The sequence below is a fragment of the Pieris napi genome, chromosome Z (assembly GCF_905475465.1).
Source record: "Pieris napi chromosome Z, ilPieNapi1.2, whole genome shotgun sequence".
NCBI lineage: Eukaryota > Metazoa > Arthropoda > Insecta > Lepidoptera > Pieridae > Pieris > Pieris napi.
In genome coordinates this window covers 9,365,332-9,385,672 of record NC_062259.1, presented here as the reverse complement: position 1 = coordinate 9,385,672, position 20,341 = coordinate 9,365,332, and the positions used below count along the sequence as shown (strand labels likewise).

The 20,341-nt window shown below is 33.5% G+C and overlaps 1 protein-coding gene across 6 annotated transcripts in view; it reads left to right on the top strand.

The window, feature by feature from the left end:
• LOC125062351 (vacuolar protein sorting-associated protein 13B) overlaps window positions 1–20,341 on the top strand; it is a 60,907-nt gene that overhangs the window by 28,743 nt on the left and 11,823 nt on the right. For all 6 annotated transcript variants that reach the window (XR_007119242.1, XM_047668200.1, XM_047668201.1 and 3 more), the window contains exons 44-69: window positions 1,862–1,971; window positions 2,060–2,141; window positions 2,561–2,771; window positions 4,093–4,270; window positions 5,779–5,924; window positions 6,063–6,201; window positions 7,088–7,211; window positions 7,429–7,538; window positions 8,047–8,225; window positions 9,108–9,248; window positions 10,261–10,453; window positions 10,803–10,975; window positions 11,170–11,246; window positions 11,565–11,761; window positions 12,477–12,589; window positions 12,819–12,907; window positions 12,999–13,129; window positions 14,056–14,201; window positions 14,651–14,776; window positions 15,352–15,463; window positions 16,530–16,706; window positions 17,060–17,215; window positions 18,246–18,347; window positions 18,427–18,515; window positions 18,922–19,105; window positions 20,156–20,317. Coding sequence is in view for 5 of the 6 variants with exons in the window: in XM_047668200.1 (XP_047524156.1) it covers window positions 1,862–1,971; window positions 2,060–2,141; window positions 2,561–2,771; window positions 4,093–4,270; window positions 5,779–5,924; window positions 6,063–6,201; window positions 7,088–7,211; window positions 7,429–7,538; window positions 8,047–8,225; window positions 9,108–9,248; window positions 10,261–10,453; window positions 10,803–10,975; window positions 11,170–11,246; window positions 11,565–11,761; window positions 12,477–12,589; window positions 12,819–12,907; window positions 12,999–13,129; window positions 14,056–14,201; window positions 14,651–14,776; window positions 15,352–15,463; window positions 16,530–16,706; window positions 17,060–17,215; window positions 18,246–18,347; window positions 18,427–18,515; window positions 18,922–19,105; window positions 20,156–20,317 (3,647 nt within the window). In the remaining variant the exon portion in view is untranslated. The remainder of the gene's footprint in view (window positions 1–1,861; window positions 1,972–2,059; window positions 2,142–2,560; window positions 2,772–4,092; window positions 4,271–5,778; window positions 5,925–6,062; window positions 6,202–7,087; window positions 7,212–7,428; window positions 7,539–8,046; window positions 8,226–9,107; window positions 9,249–10,260; window positions 10,454–10,802; window positions 10,976–11,169; window positions 11,247–11,564; window positions 11,762–12,476; window positions 12,590–12,818; window positions 12,908–12,998; window positions 13,130–14,055; window positions 14,202–14,650; window positions 14,777–15,351; window positions 15,464–16,529; window positions 16,707–17,059; window positions 17,216–18,245; window positions 18,348–18,426; window positions 18,516–18,921; window positions 19,106–20,155; window positions 20,318–20,341) is intronic.

Genomic DNA, 20,341 nt, shown 5'->3' with positions numbered 1-20,341 from the left:
ATTCTCAGTTATACCCAATATGCACGCAAAATTTCATGAGAATCGGTCAAGCCGTTTCGGAGGAGTTTTACCACAAACACCGCGACACGAGAATTTTATATATTAGATTCAAATTATTAAAAAATAAAAAGGGATTGAAATTATTATACCTAATTCGGCAATTTCAAAAGGTAAAAATTGCTCAATAACAACCGTTATTACTTAGAGGAGACAAGGGAAGAGTATACTTAAAGGTAGGGTTGCAGTTGAAACACTAACTAAACTTTAAATAATCCGCCTGCTTGTTTATTTCCTAATAAATAATAGATAAAAAAAACTAAAAGACACGCTTTTAAAGCACATCAAACTAAAAAGTGAAAAATAATTCCTAATTTAGGCTGAAAATGGTAATGAACAAAAAAATACTGGTATTATTGTGAAAAAGCGTGGGTTGCTCGATAGACGAAAAATATGCACAGAGTGTTTTTTAGTTTTTTTTTAACTATTATTTATTTTTTAGTTTCATTTTTTTTCGGATTATTGCATTGTCATCGATCTTTGACAGGTGCGCAAAGTTTGAATTAAATCTGTCCGTTAAAAGTGGGTCAAAATCGAGTCCCAATGAGTCGGTTACATACATACAGGTGAAGCTAATATAAAGCGTGTAAAACGGGTAAAATAAATTCTGGGGGTATAGTTGGCTACGCAGAAATATGTTCTTTATAAGTTTTCACATATTTTCTCGTATAAATAACTTTCGAGCCAAGTTATTTGATGGAAATTATATAGAGACGTGCTTATCGTATCGTATTAATAAAAATAAAGTAATGCTACCCTGCTAGTTTGGGAGTCAAATTTTTATCTGTTTTATTATCATTCATTTTTCTAACATCCATATACGTGATCAGCCTTCTGTGCCTGATATAGGTCGGTTATCGAAAGCTGGCGGGTTCACAGTACTCACACTAATGCAATTTCACATACGGTATGTTTCAAAATATGATTTTTTTGCCATGCTATACATTTTAGTCCACTCTGGTTTTAGTAAAGTTGGGTGGGTTGTAAATAAATAAAAATGTGTCAAATACATATAAATATTAGGTGCATACGAGGGTGGATCCAAAAGTTCTAAGCCAGACCAAGAACGTGAAAGAGTAGTTCGTGTAAATAATTTTTCATTTTTCGGCATAAGCTCCATCTAGCTCAACACACTTCACTTTTACTTCACTAACTATTCTTTCAATACTCCTCTGAGAAACCCCAGTCGCATCTGATGTCAAATTAAATATAACATTTTTTCATTAAACTGTTTTTATTAAGATGTTTAAAATAATTAAAAACATTGTGCACCATTTCACGAGATTGCCCTGGTAATGTTTGAAAAAAGATCAACATGTATAAAATAATAATAATATAAAACAGTAAAGATCAACATAAACAGTAGCAAAAGAAAAACAATAACTGTCTCTTTTATACTCATAAGCTTGACCGAGCGCGAGAGAGACGGACAGTCTTTTCGTGATGTATTTGTGATTGTATTTCAGTTTGACATCACGTCTCGCGCTTATTCACAGACACTACACAAGCACAAAGTGTAAATGTGTTGAAGCCGCCAGCTTTAGATAACATACCTATACATTCCGTGTACTTTTTTTGATTCTAAGCCATGCCGGTTTCCTCATGATGTTTTCCTTCACCGTATGTGTGTAAAATGTGGAGATATAAAAAGTCCGGATGAGAGTCGCACGCTGAAGCCACAAGTCCAAAACTGCTCTTTATGTGTAAAAATATTTTTTGTTAGTTATTAATAGTAAATCAATTAGAACCCTGTTTTTTATGGTAAAGTTTGAACCTTGCCAGATATGAAAATGTTCTTTTTTAGGAGGAGGCAGTGATAATGAATGTAGTCCCGTGAAGATGGACTTAGAACGCCCACTGCAAGTTGAGCTCTCCACAGATAAAATGAAAAGGCTAAAAGGGATCTTGAAATTGGTAACTATTTTTTAATATTATTTGTTATTGTAGTATATACTTGATAATTGAGTTTAATGAGTAAAAGTATTATTCTTTCGATTTGCAGGTACAGAAAAAATATCCGCGTACTGAGAACTCCATCCAAACGTCCGCAAAGCCACCATTGGATAGATTTCGAAGATTTTTGAGTATGTAGATAATCTTATTGGTACTTATATTACTTACTAACTTACTTATACTTTTTGTTGAGTTTTTTCTTTCCTTCTTTCGTTTTACTTCCAGTTGAATGTAAAACAAAACAATAAACGATGGTGCGTTTCGTTTGTTTGTGATTAAGTAAGTTAACATCTCTAATTTAATCTGTTTCGCCAACGGAACGCACAAGCGTATGTAGTAAATAAGTAAAGTATATTTCCAATTTACTGAATAAACTAAAAATCTAAGTCTAAGTTAAATCTAAGTTTCGATTAATGTTCATCTGAATTATACGTATACTGATGCTTTTAGCTGACGTACTCACTCTCTTTCTTACGTATTGTGTTTGCGTTATAGTAAAAAGAGACAGAAGTTAGAGTTCCGTGAGATCTTATTGATACATTCTTTTCAGTTCTAAACAGAGTTGAAAATATAACAGTGAAGACCAGTAGCATAGACCTGAAGAGTGAAATGTGTTCCATTAGTTGCAAAATATCATCCCTTCAGCTCGGAGCAGGGAAAAAGCCAGACAGATTAACCTGCAAAGTACTATTTTGTATACAAAGAGTGACGGTTGGACCGTCAAGCGAAATATGTCATTTGCTACAGCCTATGCTTGTTGGGTAAATAATTTTTAATTAAATTTCACAAGATTTGATTATCTAAAATATAAAAAAAAACTTTTATGTACTTATGTACACGCGTTAGAAGCTATACTTCTTTGGCGTAATAATTTTCTTCGGGACTACAGAGGGATGGTTCCCTTTTCGAATTGCATTTTTATTGTCCATTTTAATGGTCACTTCCAATCGAAATTATATAATATGTACTAATCATGATATTTTACAATAAACACTATGTTTTTTATCACATTGGAACTTGTTTTCTCATATAGAAATCATTATTTTGGTTTAAATAAACACGATTCTGAAAAACTCTACGCCATGACAGATTGCAACATGTCGATAAAACAGAGCAAGCGCCAACTAGCGGCCCAGACTGTTTTACCTACGTTTGAACAGATTCAGGGTGTAGCTTTTGTGACGGTCTGCGGGCGGCGTTCGGCGCCAAAAAAAAGTATAACTTTAAAAATATTACCCATAACTAGAATATTTGTCTAACATTAATACGGAACTCATAAGAGCCTCTCAAGTAAGAGCGTTCATTAAAAGTATTTCTAAAATGCATGAAAACAAAAGTTACGCTCCATGGTATCTATATAAAAACTTAGTTTTTATAACTACCTCACTCAACAAACGTTATCCTATCTTAACAATGAATATTTAATTCAAATTGGTATAATGAATAAAAATAAATATGATTAAATTAGAAAATTTAGTGTTTGTTATTGTAATGCTCTGTGTTAAACGACATTTGCAGCGCGCATTCTGTCTCTGACATTTATTTCTAACAACTGACAGCTGGGTAAAATTAAAATTAATATTGTCGTTAAGTTTTATGAAATTTTCTTACGTTCCGCTCAAGTACCTTAATATTTTCTTTCATGGGAACCTTCTCCAGATAAACAAGACAAAAAAAAAATTAAAAAATAATTTATTCATTTAGGTAACACAATGTGCACTTATGAACGTCAATAAAGAAATATATAATGCTTCTAATTTTACATTTACTGCCACTTCTCAAATCAAGGGCTTAGAACGGACGAGAAGAACTGGCAATAAACTCTCCGCCACTCTTTTTAATCTCCAATTTTTTTGCAAAATTGCTCCATCTGTTCACGTGTGTGTAGTGGGAAATAAAATCATAAATATATATATTCGAATCTTTACTTTTTTTTACATATATATATGTAAAAAAGTGGCTGAATAAGATTGAATAGAATTTGTATAGACGTGTCAAAAAAGTTATAAATGGAGTTTGATAATGCTGTCCTAATTTCGTACACATATTGATGTTGTACCTAGTTTTTATTTCTCATTTCAGCGTACATTTAAGTGCAACGTGGGAAGCGTGGCGTCGACTTGAAAATACTCTTTCGGCCCGTGAGCCTACTATTCGTTTGGGAATAGATCTGGACCAGGTCATCCTTGATATAAGACCGGAGGACTTAGATGTTGTACATAAAGTGAACGAAGCTTTGCGGGACTTGATGGATGATGAGGTTTGTGCATTATATTGATAGAAGACCACAAATTTCTGATGAAACAGAATGCGTTTTGCGGTGATCGTTATATATTGGACTCACGGGCTAAAACTCTGAGCTTCTGACCACGGATAAGGGTCAGGGTAATAGGAGGACCAATTTAATAGATAACATTTGACCTCATATCAATAGATTTTTAAATGCTATGTATGAATAATCGTGAGGGAAAATTTCACTATAAAAATACCTTGTAATAAAAACAAAACATACTATTATTTTAATTAACTGTAAAAATACGAAATATCTATATAGAAAAAGCATCAAAACCAAATTACAGTAGAATTTGATTCACAAATGTTTGAAGTCCGTCTCGATTCATTCACTTTAATCTATGTTTTAAGCAGGTCCCCTCACTATGGAGCCAAAACTGACAGAATGTGATCTAAAATTGGCTCCGATGTCTAAAATTTTAACTTATTTTGAATCTAGAAAATTAAAAAGATATTTTTTTTTACATAATATTTGTATTCCAACGAATATATATAAATCTTTATATATTTCTGAAACCAGGTGAATTTTATTGAATAAATTAGTACAAACTTGAGCGTTTCATTTATTAAATATTTGTTTACCGCATTATGTTTATGCCCGAAATTAAACTATTACTATCAAATATTGTTAAGAAAATTATCAGGTACCTAACTTATTGGGCGAATTAGTATATATAATCTGTACTTTTTTGTATTTTTTGTAATTATAATGGCGCTTCTAAACGGGCCATGTTTTGCTGCAATTGATGGCTGCACTGTTGGCAACTAATTGCCCGGCCATTACAAAAATATTTTAATGCAGCTGATGGCCGAACAATCTATGGCTGGGCCATGTGTTGCAATATGTCTGCAATAGTATGGCCCATGATGCAGACTCCTAAACGGGCCACACAAACCGGCAACAATGGCTGACGAAATCACACTGATCGCAGCAGCTTATATTGTTTTAAAAAAGAAACAGAAAAAGAAGACATTGTGGATTCGACCTTACTTAAATAGGCGTGAAACTGTAGACAATTTGAGTCTTGAATTTTAATTAATTTTTAATTCAACGTCAAAATGCAGCTGATCGCAAAACACAGAATATAGCAACAGGCACACTTCACTCATAGCAAACTTCATGTCGCGTAAAAAAGGATACACTGTGCCATAACAAAGAGAGTGACTGAAACAACAATAGAACTGGCTGTGCAATATTGCCGTTGAATTCGATAGCCTAGCGATCGTCCGGCCACCCATCGGGGCAACATCGGCCATATGTGGCTATACAAAACATGTTTGGCTATATGGCCGGGACATTACTGCAATATTGTATAGTGTGGCTGCTATTGTTTGCAATGTTGCCGGCCACAGTGTTGCAGCCATCAATTGCAGCAAAACATGGCCCGTTTAGAAGCGCCATTATAAATATTTTTTGCAATAATTGTAGTTCATGACATGGAGTGCTTTAATAAAAAATGCATTATTGTTTTTCAGCCGTCGGAACATTTGGAAACCGGTAGTGAAATAACATCAACAGACAGTCTGCCAATTATTATACAAAGTGGCAGTTTTATTAACAAACCCGCCATGGCATCCACCGACTCTGAAGTTATCGATCATTTTTATTCGGATGACTTTAGGTAAGACTAAATATATACTAGATTATTTTTAATTAAATTTAGGTCAATGATTGAATAGGAATTTTTAAAGTCAACTTATCAACCACCAACAAGGGAGGAAGATATTTGGACTTTTATTTAAAAGACATTTCTTTTTAGGAGCGGTGCGTTCAAGATAGTTAAAGATGGACCAGTACCGATGGCTTACCAAATATTAATTCAAGATGACCGCGTGATGTGGACGTATCCTCATCCTAGGGCTATCACTAAGCTTACAATATCTCCAATACCAGATCAGGTAGGACTTACGAACTTTATATATTTTTCATGAACCTCAGATTTGGGTATCTTTTTCAAGTTATACTTCTTTAGGCGCGTTATGAAAAATTGATGAGAGTGAAATTTTACGATGCGCGCGCACCGTGACACAAAATTAACAGAATGAAGTTGTCCACCGAAGATGCTACGGCATTGGACATAATTTAAAAACAACATTCGAATAATAATAGAATTTATGTTACACTTAATGTAAGAGAATAATAATAAATATTTATTTATTTAATTTTTCAAATGTAATATTAATATTATATGTATTTATAATGTCTTTGATTATTTAATTGTAATTATTTGCATGCAATCAAAAACTATTTTTAATAATGCCAAAGAAGTATGAATTCTTACGCGCGTACATATTACACGCACCCTTTTTTTTGGTTTAAGGCATTTTCCCTTCACCGTACGAGCGAGTTTTAAATGCGCAGTGCGCACATATTATAATGTCTATCTGTGCACATACGGAGTTCGAATTTGCGACCAATCCCTAAGATGAGAGTCGCTCGCTAAGTTAGGTCAACACTGCTCAACCCTGCCTTAATCATGCTTAAATCTGATATCATGTAATTGTTTATTAAGTCTTCAAAACTCTCTACGGCAATTGTTTTTGTTTTTGTATATTTATGTACCCAGTCGTGTATTATTAGATTGTGGAAAAAAAAATTAGAAAACAGAATAGGACTGATTTAGATTTTATTAATAACGGGGTAAGACATCGTTACTATAAATATAACATTTAAACTAAAATCCAGACCTTAAACATTAATTAAGCACAAAATAATCAAATGGAAGCACATATGTAATACCTCGATGTTAAGAATCTGAAAAATTATAAAAAATATAATTTGCAGGATACAGATACCGAATGCGTACTCGAACTTTATTCTTCTCTGCTTAGTAGATGGGAAAGACAAGCTGCCTTTAAAATACCTATTTCCGAGGTCACAGAGTATCCACTAGAATTTAAACCGTCAGGTATGTATGTCTACGTATTGCTTACTCATTCATCATTGCTCTCATGCCTCATTACTAAAGGCTTTTTAATCAGTAATATTAGTAATGAGCCCGTAGATCAGATTTATTTAAATTCTCATATGTTTGGGAATTTACGCTTTCATCGCATGGATTATAACTGTTTATTCAAAGTTAAATCGTACTATTACGCAAAAGTAGCTATTATTATAAATTTCAGAAGCTGTTTTTGGGTGTCTGTGGCGAGTAAAAGTCAGTTCACATCACACGACAAATCCCACAAATTACAAGTTCGATATCTCTAAATTTTTACCTGGACGGGATCCAATGGTAAGTAAAATTAGAGCAAAAAGTTATTTTCTAGTTTATTACCAATGCTTGTGATTTTCCCACTTTCCGGCTTTCGCCGGTATTGATCCTTTTTGGTATTTAGGTGGAACGTTAGAAAAAGAGGGACTCTAAAGTTGAAACTCGCTAAAATAGATTTATCTATGACCAGGGCAAATCATTGCTTGTTCATTACTTTGCACAATGAAAATTAGACTTTAATATAAATCTAGAAAGATGATATTAATATATTCAAGTTAAGAATCTTGCTATTAGAAGTAATTGCTGTTTAACAAAATTAATATTGCATACAATATTAATTTCAGTATATGTCTTAATAATATAAGCGTGAAGACAGTGCCAAGTTCTGAAGATTACCTGACGAAATATTTAATGATTAATTTAAAGGGTTCACATACAAAATATTTTCTTCCAATTTTACATACACATTGTCTACTAGAACGAAAAACGCTGTCAAATCGCTTGATCAACAATATAGTGTATATTGCAGGCATATGATCCGCCAATTGAAATGTATTACGGGAGTAAAGCCGTGACAGGTCAGCACTTATTCGGAGTTCTAAGGATAGACTCAACATTTGCACCCCGTGTATTACCACGCTTGAAATTAGCTCTTAAACTTTCCTGTTTTGAACTAAATGTCCACAACACGATGCCGATAATAAACAGGTTTGATTTTATTTATCTATTTACAAACATTCTCTATTGAAAGGTTTTCGTGGTGATTTTCTTTTAGCAAATGCAAGTAGGTGATCAGCTTTCAGTGCAGACACGCGGTCGACTTTTTGGGTCTATACTCTGATTTTTAATTCCGTAGTATTCTGATAGCTATCATTTTTTGACGAGTCAGAGATGACATACCTTTTGGTCAGGCACATTTTTCAATTTCAATATTATTTAGATTTACCTTAGATAGAACATAAAAAATACGTCAGATTTTATTTTTTTATGTCTTCAAATGGGTCAAATTTTTCCCTTTTTCGGTGGAGAACTTTTTTCGTAGCAACACTTATGAAATGCCAGAATGCTACGGAATGAAAAATCAGAGTATAAAGCATGCCGGACTTCTCAAAATTTTTTGCTTCCTCGTACGAGGGAGTGTCAAATTCGCACATAGTAAAGTCCATCGGTGCACCGGGATTCGAACCTACGACGAGATGAGAGTCGGACGTTTAATTCACTAGGCGTAGGGTGCTCACAGCCGCATAGTTCGATGCAAATGTTAAGATTAGCTAGGTCGTACTCTAAATTTGTTTTCTACGCATCATTACGTACGAAGCAGCCATAAAGTTAGCCTTTGACTCTAATTACCAATAAATTATCTCCAAATGCTTGCAAAAATAATAGTTTTTCTTAAAGTCTTAAATGCAGTGTTTAGAGACTTAATTAATACGTGGTAGAGCGGAGCGAGCAATAGACACAAAACCAAATCGAAACATAGTCTTTTTTTTTCAAAATTCTCGCTTTATATTTAAACTACACATTCAAATATCTTTGTCAATACATTGTATGTAAAAAAATAACCGAAATTTACAAAGATAGCTTTTTTAGAGAAGCAAGACTTCTGGAAGGTTATTATGTGTCGCGCCCTTTATGTCGGAGCCATCGTGTTGCAAATGTACGTCTCACGGATACAGCTGCTCATTTATTAATCGCATCTACACCGAAAGTCGTGTTTGACGCTGAATTGTCGTAAGTAACATTTTTTTAAAATTTGATATTTATGACCCATATATGTATTCTAATTAAATTTTTATTTAATAAATTAGCTTCGGCTTCTCAGCTAAAGCTACGTTTCGGCATTTGTATCAATAATAAATACTGGAAAAAAAAAAAAAAAAAACATTAAGTATTATTATAAAAAGTAGTATGGTATTATTAAAAAAAAAATGTGTGCGTGTACTAGGTGTACACGCGTAAGAAGTGAAACTTCTTTATGACCTTATTTTTCGAAAAATGATCTACTATATGCAACTTTACAGAAATTGGTTAAATAAAGTTAAATTAGATAATGTTTAGCAAAAGGCTTTTATTATCATAGACATGAATACAAATACAATTATTTCATTTTAGCTTATTACTGTACTACTATGTAGTACTAAGATTATTACAGAATTTTATTAATTGTAATAGAATTATTAGTATTACTATCATTGTTATCGTTATTATATATTTTTGTTACTAATGGCTTCGAATCTCTTCGGATCAACCGTGGTAGGGACAAGAAAAAGATGGCGCGTAACCTGCTACAAAATTTCGCGTGTGACGCGTAACGAAAAAATGTTACACTAAATTTTTTTCCAACCCCGATAAAGAAGTTTCACTTCAAAAAGTATATTAATGTAATTATTTAGTATAGCTTTCTGTAGTTTTATAATTTGTTGTTGTAAATTTGTTGGAAGTCTTGTGTGGCCAGCATTATACGGGAACATCTCTAGATTAATAATAATTATTAATTATTATAAAAATCATTGCATTTTTACTTATCATATTCATCAGAGTCATCTAGGTTTAAATCTTGAAACGCTTGTGACATATAGTGTGCATACAACAATTTTTTATGTGAAATGGCGGACTTTACTTAAAATTTATGACAATTTATATACAATTTTTTTATAGTTTTTATGATACACTTGAATACATATGAAGGATTTAACTCGGCATAACCTCGTACTAATATACCTATCGACGATCTGAATTTCAGAAGTGACATCCTAAACAGCTCGACCGGAACATTGGAGCCATTCCTGGAAGAATTTCGAACCCAAGGCGTGATTTATTTAGAGCAAATTCCTCGGCTCAATGTACGAGCAGGAAAAATATCTATAGCGATGAATGTACCGCGTGTTTACACCGTACGGGCGCTAATAGATGATTGGACCAATGTATACAATCAGGTGTGATATTTTACTATGTAAAATGTTCCTTAGAATGTATAAGTTTTGTAAAAAAATGTTATTAACCTCGTAATTGGACTCATTTAAATGCTTATAGCGAATAAGTCGTGCGTACGAAATAGGGCTGGAAAATAATTAGAAATTTACAGAAAGTGCAAGCCACGAAAAAAGGTTATTATGACTGTTGCTTTATATGCAAGTAAAATTAGGTCTACTCTTGGAAAGCAAATCAAATAAATCAACTGACAGGACGTTATACATTTTTCTTATAATATAAAATAAAATTCTATCCTTCTCTCTATCTTGTCTTAGATATCTTCTAATAGCTTTCATATTTGTTTATTTCTAGAAATTCAAAAGCCACATGGATATACATGCAAAACAGCCAGCCAGTCCCGTCGAAGCCCTAGACGGCCGCGTGTCGCTTTGGGTTCATAACCAATGTAGTGTAGCCTTAAGAATTGGACAAGAGGCCACGAAAGAAGTCGTTCCAGTTGGACCTGGCGTGAGTCATGCGTACAGGTAAGGAATTTTTGTCAAAAATACTCGTATACTTATAACACGTATACATACACTTTTAATTCTTCATAACTAGTTCGCATATTCATTGTATTACTTACTTAAAATCGCGGGTGGTTCAAACAATTATAAGCCTTATATGAGAAGAATATTTTGTCTAGTTTAAGATTGTAATAGATTTGTTTTCTTCTCAACAGATGGCGCATTCCATTGGCTCCTAAAAAGCTACGTTTCGCTTTTGCTGGGCCCTGTACGGATTGGCATTGGTCGAACAGTTAGTTTTTTTTAATGTAATCATACAATAATTATTATTATTCTTCTCAAATTTGGAAAGGTCTAAAATATATGAAAATATTAAATTATTCATCAATCTACCACAGAAAAACTGAACCATAGATTCGAACATGTCATAGTGTTATAGTACTGGTACAAAATTACCGTCTATTCTTCTACGTATATATGCTAAAATCTAAACTACTAAGCTAATTAAGATAAAATGTATTATACATGTCATCGTAATCTCTAAAGAAATATTCAACAGCACGTAAACAGTTTGTTTTGACAATCACAAACGATAAACATTTTCAAACAGGTATAGATTTTAAAGAGGGTTCCTGCAAGGTGGTTCTAGAAAATCTCTCTGAGGAAGGACCCAGTGAAAAGGATGCGCAAGAAAAGACGTTTGTAACGCTGTATGTGCGTATAAAAAGTACGGGCGCGAGACGGGATATGTTCTTGTCGGGTCGTGTGCGTTTGGTCAACGTCTTGAGGCAACCTCTTATGTATATGGTAATGTATTTAGCCTATCACAAGCTTTTAACACACCTTAGCTTTTGTTTTTAACGAAGGAAAAGCTGTATTTTTTATAGTCTTTTAATTATTTGCGTGTATGACTAAACTTGGTTGGTTCGAAATGAAACTGCGAAAACTAAGACTCCCGTATGTACCAATCAAGTATGTTTTTGACATACAAGAGTTTGCGCTTAGTCAGAATACTGCTACTAGATATTTGCGGGTATAATACAAAAGATTTGTACTTCTAATATCTGATAAAATCTATATTTCATACGTGTCCTACTAAATGAAAAAAATGTTTAGTTAGGTAAGAGACCCATTTCCTCTTAATTAATTGACATAAAAATATACTTTAATTGAAATACTAAATAAAACCTGCTTAGGCAAACGGACAGAGTATTCTCACTTGATGGTAAGTGATACCGCCGGCCATGGTCACTTACTACCAGAAGGCCCCCAAGTGCGATGACGGACTTTAAATAATGAATACACTCTTATCTTGAAGGACAATAAGTCAAATTGGTTTAGAAATTAAAATGAGCAGTTTGGCCACATAAGGCAGCAAAAAGTAACTTAAATAAAACGCTCATTTTTGGAATGACGGACGTCGAGGTGATAAGTGTGGAATTGCGTATTCTGCCTTCTTAAGCTGAAATACGAAATGGATTTTCCTTTGTTTCTTATTCATAATTATTTTGTTAACGTATAGGTGAGATATCGGGATACGACGGTTAACCCATGGCAGACCATTACTGCTGGAGTTTTAAATCCTGAAACCGTTGGTCTCAGTGTTCTATGTGGCCCAGGACTTGCTTCTCTCAAGTAAGAAATTATTTATAATCGAAATCAAGAATTTAAACGTCATCATTATTCATGCTACATTTCATAGTTTTTCGTGTTTTGCATGTATTACTGCCTACAATTAAACTAATTATATATTAATAATAAAAATAAGACTAATTAATACAAACAAATTGTGTATATGATGTTCGAAATTTAGAGAAACTAATAAGTATTGTTTTTGAAACGAGTGTATTTCATTTTTCTTCAGAGTGAAATTAACAGCGGAGGAATCTGGTTGGTCCGGGGATATACCTGTGCAAGAATGTCGAAGAAGAAACTTGCAATGGCTTGTAAAAAGTAAATAATCATTTTTTTTTAATTTCGTTGTGGCTTATTTAATTAGATTACTTGATATGTTCTATTTATGTTAATTCCCGTTTTTTTCCAGTTCCTCATCAGGGCGAAGTCCCATTTGTAGCCGTGTGGTGCCGCGTAGTTCGCGGACGATCAGATGGACGATTCATCGCGACATTTTGGCCTTTATATATGCTGACTTCAGAACTACCACTGGATATGAATGTATGTATCTAAACTTTCACCGTTAGCAAGCTACACTATTCCCGATTGGTGTTCTCCTGCCGTTTCTCTTAAATAGTTTACTACTTTGTAATATATAAATTCTTAGCTACAGCAACGCTTGGCCGAGTCTACTAGTGCATTAATAAGGATTATGAGATTCACAATTTTGATTTGTCGTCAGAATTTTTACCGAATGTCCAAACCTTGTCAAGACAAGGTTTGTAAGTGAATTTTGAATTCATGAGTTGACGAATACTTTTTTTATTAATAGAGGTCATTATTTTCGCTCTATAAATTATTTATTAACTTCGCATAATATTCATTTTTAAAAATTAACATGAAATATGGAAGTAGTGCGTGCGGCATTGCATTTTGTGACTTATTGTTGGATTTCCGTATGCTTAACTTTTTAACCGTAAAAATCGTATAAATGGTGGTCATTATTTGTACCCCTAATTAAATGTTTAGTAATGCAAAAGAGAGTGCCTGCGTCTGGTTAATTCTTAAGGCGTATTTTCTACGATTGAAGTAATCGCCACGCTTATAAAACGAGCAATATATAACTGACCCAAATGTACAGCAACTTAAACTTGAGGTCAGCCGAATCACGGCTGTTACTAATAGATTTGTCTATGTGTGCATTTAACTCGGGAAAAAGGAAAACATTGTGAAGAAACCGACATGCCTTAGGCCCAATAATCGTAAGTGTGTGTCAGGAACTGAAGCCTGATCAAGTACTTGCATTTTGAGGCCTTGGGGATTTTGGGTCACTGGTTATTTTCTTAGACATACCGGTTGCCTCACGCTGCTCTTTACTGCATGAACAGAAACGGGTTGAGATGGATTTAAAGCACTTGTATCTTCGGCTAACATTATTGATCGTGTCAACACAATAGTACTACAACGTAATATTATATTTTCTATAGATGACGATAACATCGGACTATAGCTCCGATGCAGATCCAAAGCCGCAGTATGCAAGGATACAGACGGCTCCGGGTCGAGGAGCTTGTACGCACATATCAACGTATGGCAAGTCGACTGACAAGAATTTTATTTCTCTACAATATAGGTTTGTATAAAATAACCTTTTTTTTATTTCTTTTAAAAACATCTATATCCACGGGAAAACGATAAATTCGCTATACGATACAGAAAATAAAATATATTATAAAATAATTTAGTTGTCGCAATTTGAAATTAATTTTTGTATTAAATGAAAATGCAAAAATTTAAATTTTGTGGACATTCCCCATTTTCTAGAAAAATAATTAAAAATCTTCATATCTTATCATGCCATATTTAGTTCCTGTAGTAATCTGTTCTTTTCAATGGTTCACATCTGCCAGGCGTTCCGTGACGGCTCATAATTATATTCACGTTATAATTGACACAATAAGGGTAGAATAGTTTATTTGAAATTTAATTAGATTTTTATATAGCTATTCCGTTGTGTAATTTCATTAAGAGTTTCTTTTATATACTACCGTTCTTTTTTATATAAGTTAAATGTAAATTTAGGGACTTCGAGTACCAGGTGACGAAAAATGAACTAGAACTGCGCTACGAGAACTCGAATTCACCTGTTTTTGAGGAGCACCCACCGGTGCAGACTGTTGATGAACACCTTGATGCAATCAAACAATGGTATAGTTCTTATCGTAAAATATTTTTTGAACCTAGCTTTATTCTTTCATTTAGAAAAAATATAATCTACTTAATACCTGTCAACATGATTTACTAGTGATAGATAGATACGTGTCCACAAGTATCAAAGTCAAAATCATTTATTCAAATGGGTAACACAATGTACACTTATGAACGTCAAAAAATCAATTTCTGAAAAAGTACTAAACCGATATTGATGAAACTAACTATTCCTGAAGTTGTAAAATTACTTATAATATAACATATTTAGTTAGTTTATTAAAGTTGATTTAAAACACGATTTTATTTTTTCAAGTAACATTGTTTTTGTTTAAACTGAAATTGCATTTATTATATCCTTTTTGTCTCTATCGAAGTCCTTATACCAGCACACATTCACTTATACATATTATACATGTACACGAAAGAAAGTTTAGATATATATACATAGTTGTATAACAAAAATTTATACAGTTTTGAAATGACAATACGATGGTTTACATTGTTTTAATAACAGCTGTAAATAAATGTCACAATATATGTGCAATTGTCTGAATTTCGGGTATTTATTATAGGTTGAGCAGATCCGGGCTTGATGCCAAATCGACGTGGCCACACACATTGGTTAGAAACCATTGGGCCGGTGATTGGAAACCAGCGTTATTGCAACCTAAAACCGCTATCAATGTATGCTAAAATTTCATTATTAAACACTGCAACACTAACATTCGTATGTAGAAATTTTTACTTAGGTATACTAATGTAAAAAAAAACCAAGTGCGGTACAACCAAGTTGCCGTCTTGTCGTCAGATTACATCTTTGATCATTTTTATTTCATAGACAATTAGTAGATTTTTTAGTTTTTATAAAACAGGAGGTAAATGGGCAAGTAGGCCCAGATGTTAAGTGGTGCCGCCGCCCATTGTCACTCTCAACGCCGGAGGGTTCGCGAGTACGGATTCTTTTTCTAATAGCCTACCTATGGGTGAGGTTGATCCCTGGGGGCCGTGGAACGAACTACCTAGATTGAAAGACAGATGGAGGAATTTTGTATTCGTATTAACAGTTTTTACTTATTTTGACTTAATTCTAATGTTTCTATTAATTTCTTACATAAGTTTTAACAGCATTGTACATTCAATTTTAATTTTAATTTCGCGAGGGGAGAGGTGACCAGCTTTCTCGTCATGATCGTAGAACAATGTCGGATTTGAAAAAAAATCTACTTTTTATCATATTTGGATACTACATTGACGAAATATTACGGCTACTTTAAGAAAAAAATTCCATGTGTTTTAAATTTCAAATTAATCAGTCGGTAAGGTGACGGATTTGATAGAAACATGTGATTTTCCTAGAAAACTGTGTAATTTAATGTTATTATTTTTATTTTTTTTCAAAACAAACCCTTTTGTTTGTTTGTATGCCAATTTTCATAATAACAGAATATGAATTAAAATAGTTATAGCAAAAACTAACATGAGTATATTATTTTGTAAAGTTTACTATTTGTCAGATCCGTCACTATTCTACGACTATGACGTTCTGTCGATTTTTTTAATGACCCTCATGGATCTCTTTTTCGGTTTAAAGCATGTTTTTTCACAATGTTCTTTTATACATAGGGTGTGTTAAAAAACCTACAACTACTAAGCTTTTTCAAAATTCAATTCTCGTGAATAACATCCTTAATACTTCGTGTTACGTCTTTTACTTATTCCATAGAAAATCGTAATCGTTGATTCTTTTTAGGTTTGCTATGTACCTGTACGTGTGGGTGGTGGTTGTTCGCTAGAATTGCGATTGTTACCTCAAGTCTTGTTCGCGAATGCGTCGACAATTGCCCTAACTTTACGATCGCATGATGGGGCACCGGTTTGCAAGATTGAACCCGGCGTGGCAATTGCAGCATCAAACAATATAATTGATGTAAGTGAATTTCTCTTAAGATTTTTATACCAAAATGATATTTGTGAAGAATATACTAGTAGTTCTACAGGTGTTTAAAAATGCCAAAGGAACATAAGCGTCTATTTCATAGAACAATTTTAAGGCAAGTAGGTGATCTGCCTTCTAAAATAAATTTTTGTTTTACCGGGACACTAAGTGCGATATCCAACAGTATCCGTAAGCGAGCATTGCCATAATTTTAATTAAAATTATTCTTAAAATTCCGTTTCACCTAAATTTTTCCCCATTTTTTCACATCTTTCATAAGTCCAAAAAACTTAGTAACGAAAAAAAAATTATAACGACTGGTTGAGAACATATATTTTTGGCAGAAACCATTCTACATGTCGATCGAAATGGGACGCGAAACGTTTGTGAGCACAAAATTTGAGGTGCATTGTAAAATTCCCGGACGATACGAAGAGCCTTCGCCTAAACATATATGGTTGGATCGTCCTACACGCTGCGCAATACACTGCAATCAGAAAGTAAGATATTTTTAATTTATTTTTAAAAATTACCTAAAAATACGTATACTGTACGTGTACATATACGTATACAATGTACCATCTTAATGACTAAACAAAAATATTAGCGCTACAACCTTTTAGAATTTAGATCACGGCCTCAAATTTCTGTTTCGTGATCATTTTCTTTTTCAAATAGTCAAATAGCTGATTATCCTTCTGTGCTTGATACCGTCGACTTGTTCGGTCTAAGGCATGCCGGTTTCTTCACGATGGTTTCGTGTACGAGTGAATTTTAAATGCACACATATGAAGTCCATTGGTGCACAGCCGGAGATCATACCTACGACCTCAGGGATGAGAGTCGCATGCTAGAGCCACTAGGCCACTGCTCTTAAAGTACAAAGTAAATAAGTGCATGAAAACTTGTATTAAAATTACATTTAACTTTCTGAATGAACAATCATGTTGTGTTTTTTAGTTTATTATTATTATTATACTGGTTTTTTAGTTAATTTATATTATTATACTAGCTTTGATCCATTCTTCAGCGTTATGTAGGTCGTAACTATACGTATATAGCCTATCTTTATAAATTCTAACTATTACATTTTAAAATTAACGCCTTCAACCCAACAGTCGAATGATTTGAATGGAACGGTGGTCAGCTCCGAAAATGATTCGTCTTTATAAATATAGGGATTAATTGTCTTGCTTGTATTACGTTAAATGAAAATACATTTTAAAGAAAATTACAGGAATACAGTCTCATTCATTTTAATATTTAAGTAAATATAAGTAATGCTAAGCCCGCTTTATAACTGATCGGCAGTTATAGACCTAATTTCTTCTGAATGATCTTTTTTATCTGTGTTGAACTTTTAACTGTTTTAGGGTCTTTTGGAAGATATTGCTTTATTGCGTAAAGCCCGTTGCATTATGCATTGTTCCTTATAAGTTGTGCTATAAATTTAATTAGATATACTCTAACTCATTCATTTATTTCGTGTACAATTAATACGTTAATTATTAAATTTATATTTACTTTCAGGTAGCACTTTTATCTTTGACACTTGAAATAGAGGAGTCAATGTATGTTTTTGGGATAACATCGTCGTTCGCCATTCGAAACTTGCTTAAAATGGAGCTTTTTGTGAGTAAATAAATATATGTATAAAACTTAATACCTGTATTAAGTTATTTCGCATATTTAACTCATTGTTCTTTTAAAGGTGTCGACCATTGGAGTTCCAAAAGAAATAGAAGTTTCTGTTCTTCGGCCGAAGAGTTACAAAGTAATACATCCTACACTAGAAGACAGGTAGATGAAATACGACAAAAAATTGAGTACTCAGAAATTTAATATAATTAAAGATTATTTACCTAAAAATGCGTAGATGATTAAATATTTAAAAAATACTGAACTGATTTTGATGAAACTTGACTGTTCCCTAAGTTCTAAGTACCAGTATCTGAAATTACCTATACGTGGTTTCCTAAAATTTGAGGACACATACAGTTACGAAAAATGGGCGCATTAGAAGCCAAAGCAAAACATTCTACTCTATTTGAGTAGAATGTTAAACAATTCTAACACACAGTGTACAATGATAACATCTTTTTTAAGCCGTTTAAAAATACACCTTAACACAAAGAAGTAAAGACGTCATTCCATAATACACAAATGCTAATAGTGACAGTACGTAACAGTTTCATATATTTACTAGACTCGAATGTGTGCCGTTGACCCAATTCACATTGCAAGAACGATGGCTTGGGGACTACGTGGACGAATTGAACGCGTTCCTATGTCTCTCGCTAGATGACACCTCTGGGCAAACGGGTGCGCCTGTACTTTTGGGAAAGTCGCCTTTCCGCCGCCCACTAGCCTTGCGCTGTGGTACCCGATTGGTATGTTTGATCTTTGATCCTGTAGTTTATAGTTAAATTTTAGCTGCCGTAACTACGTTACAGTAGTGGTTAATTTCATCCATTTCTTTGACGATTTTATGTTTTATATTATTCGGTGACTAAAATACAATGATTTATTCATGAATGTAACTAAATAAAATAAAATAATGTCTCCAAATATACATGTACTACTAGTTCTCAAATCAAGGCCGTAGAACGGACGAGAACTGACACTTTGACTTTGACTCTTTTGATTAGCCGTGGTTTTTTTCTACAAAATGTTTGTTATAGTAATTTATAATAGTAATTAATATATAAATGTACGATTTACAACCGTACAGGTATTTGCAATGTCAATGACACCATGCAATATGATTTGCTTGTGTGTTCCTTTCCATTATATCTTTTCCATTATATCATATTCACTTAAGTTAGTCGGCATTCAGACCTCGTACCGGGCGCGACTCTTAATCTCATCTCACCCCACTAGTTTAGTCCATTGCTTATTAAATAAATAATTATCCCTTTAAATATCTTAATAATTTATCCCAACCCCGAACATTGATCCAGCTCGAAGGACTAGCAAATCATATTTCTTGGTGTCATTTACATTGCAAATACCTGTACGGTTGTAAATCGTACAATAAGAGTGGCAGAGAGTTTATTGCCAGTTCTTTTCGTCCGTTCTACGCCCTTGATTTGAGAACTGGCAGTTTATGTAAAATTAGAAGATATGTATTTCTTTATAGACATTCATAAGTGTACATTGTGTTACCTAAATCAATAAATGATTTTGATTATAAAATATCAGTCGTCTGAGCCAGACATATGTTGAAGTTTTGTCGTTTGAGGTCTAATAGAACCGATAAACAATATTCCTCGCAATTTCCGTCAGCAATTGTTAATTGCGCATTGAAAGAAACATCCATTGGTATACGGACTTTGAACGCACGTCCTTAGGACCATAAGGACGTACGTTAACCACTATCAACACTTATTAATTAACAGAATTTCAGTTAATTTTAATAATGTACTAAATTACATGTTCAGATCCCAGTCGTCGTTTGTCAGCAACAACACTCGGGTCGTTGGATAATAACCGTGGCTGAAGATCCCTGCCCACAATTCTTGATATGCAATCGCACAGCTAAACCCCTTGCTATCGCTGAACCAGAAAATAGCAAGGAATTCCAATTGTTCGTAGATTCTCCGGTGAGTATTTTAAATTTCCTGGAT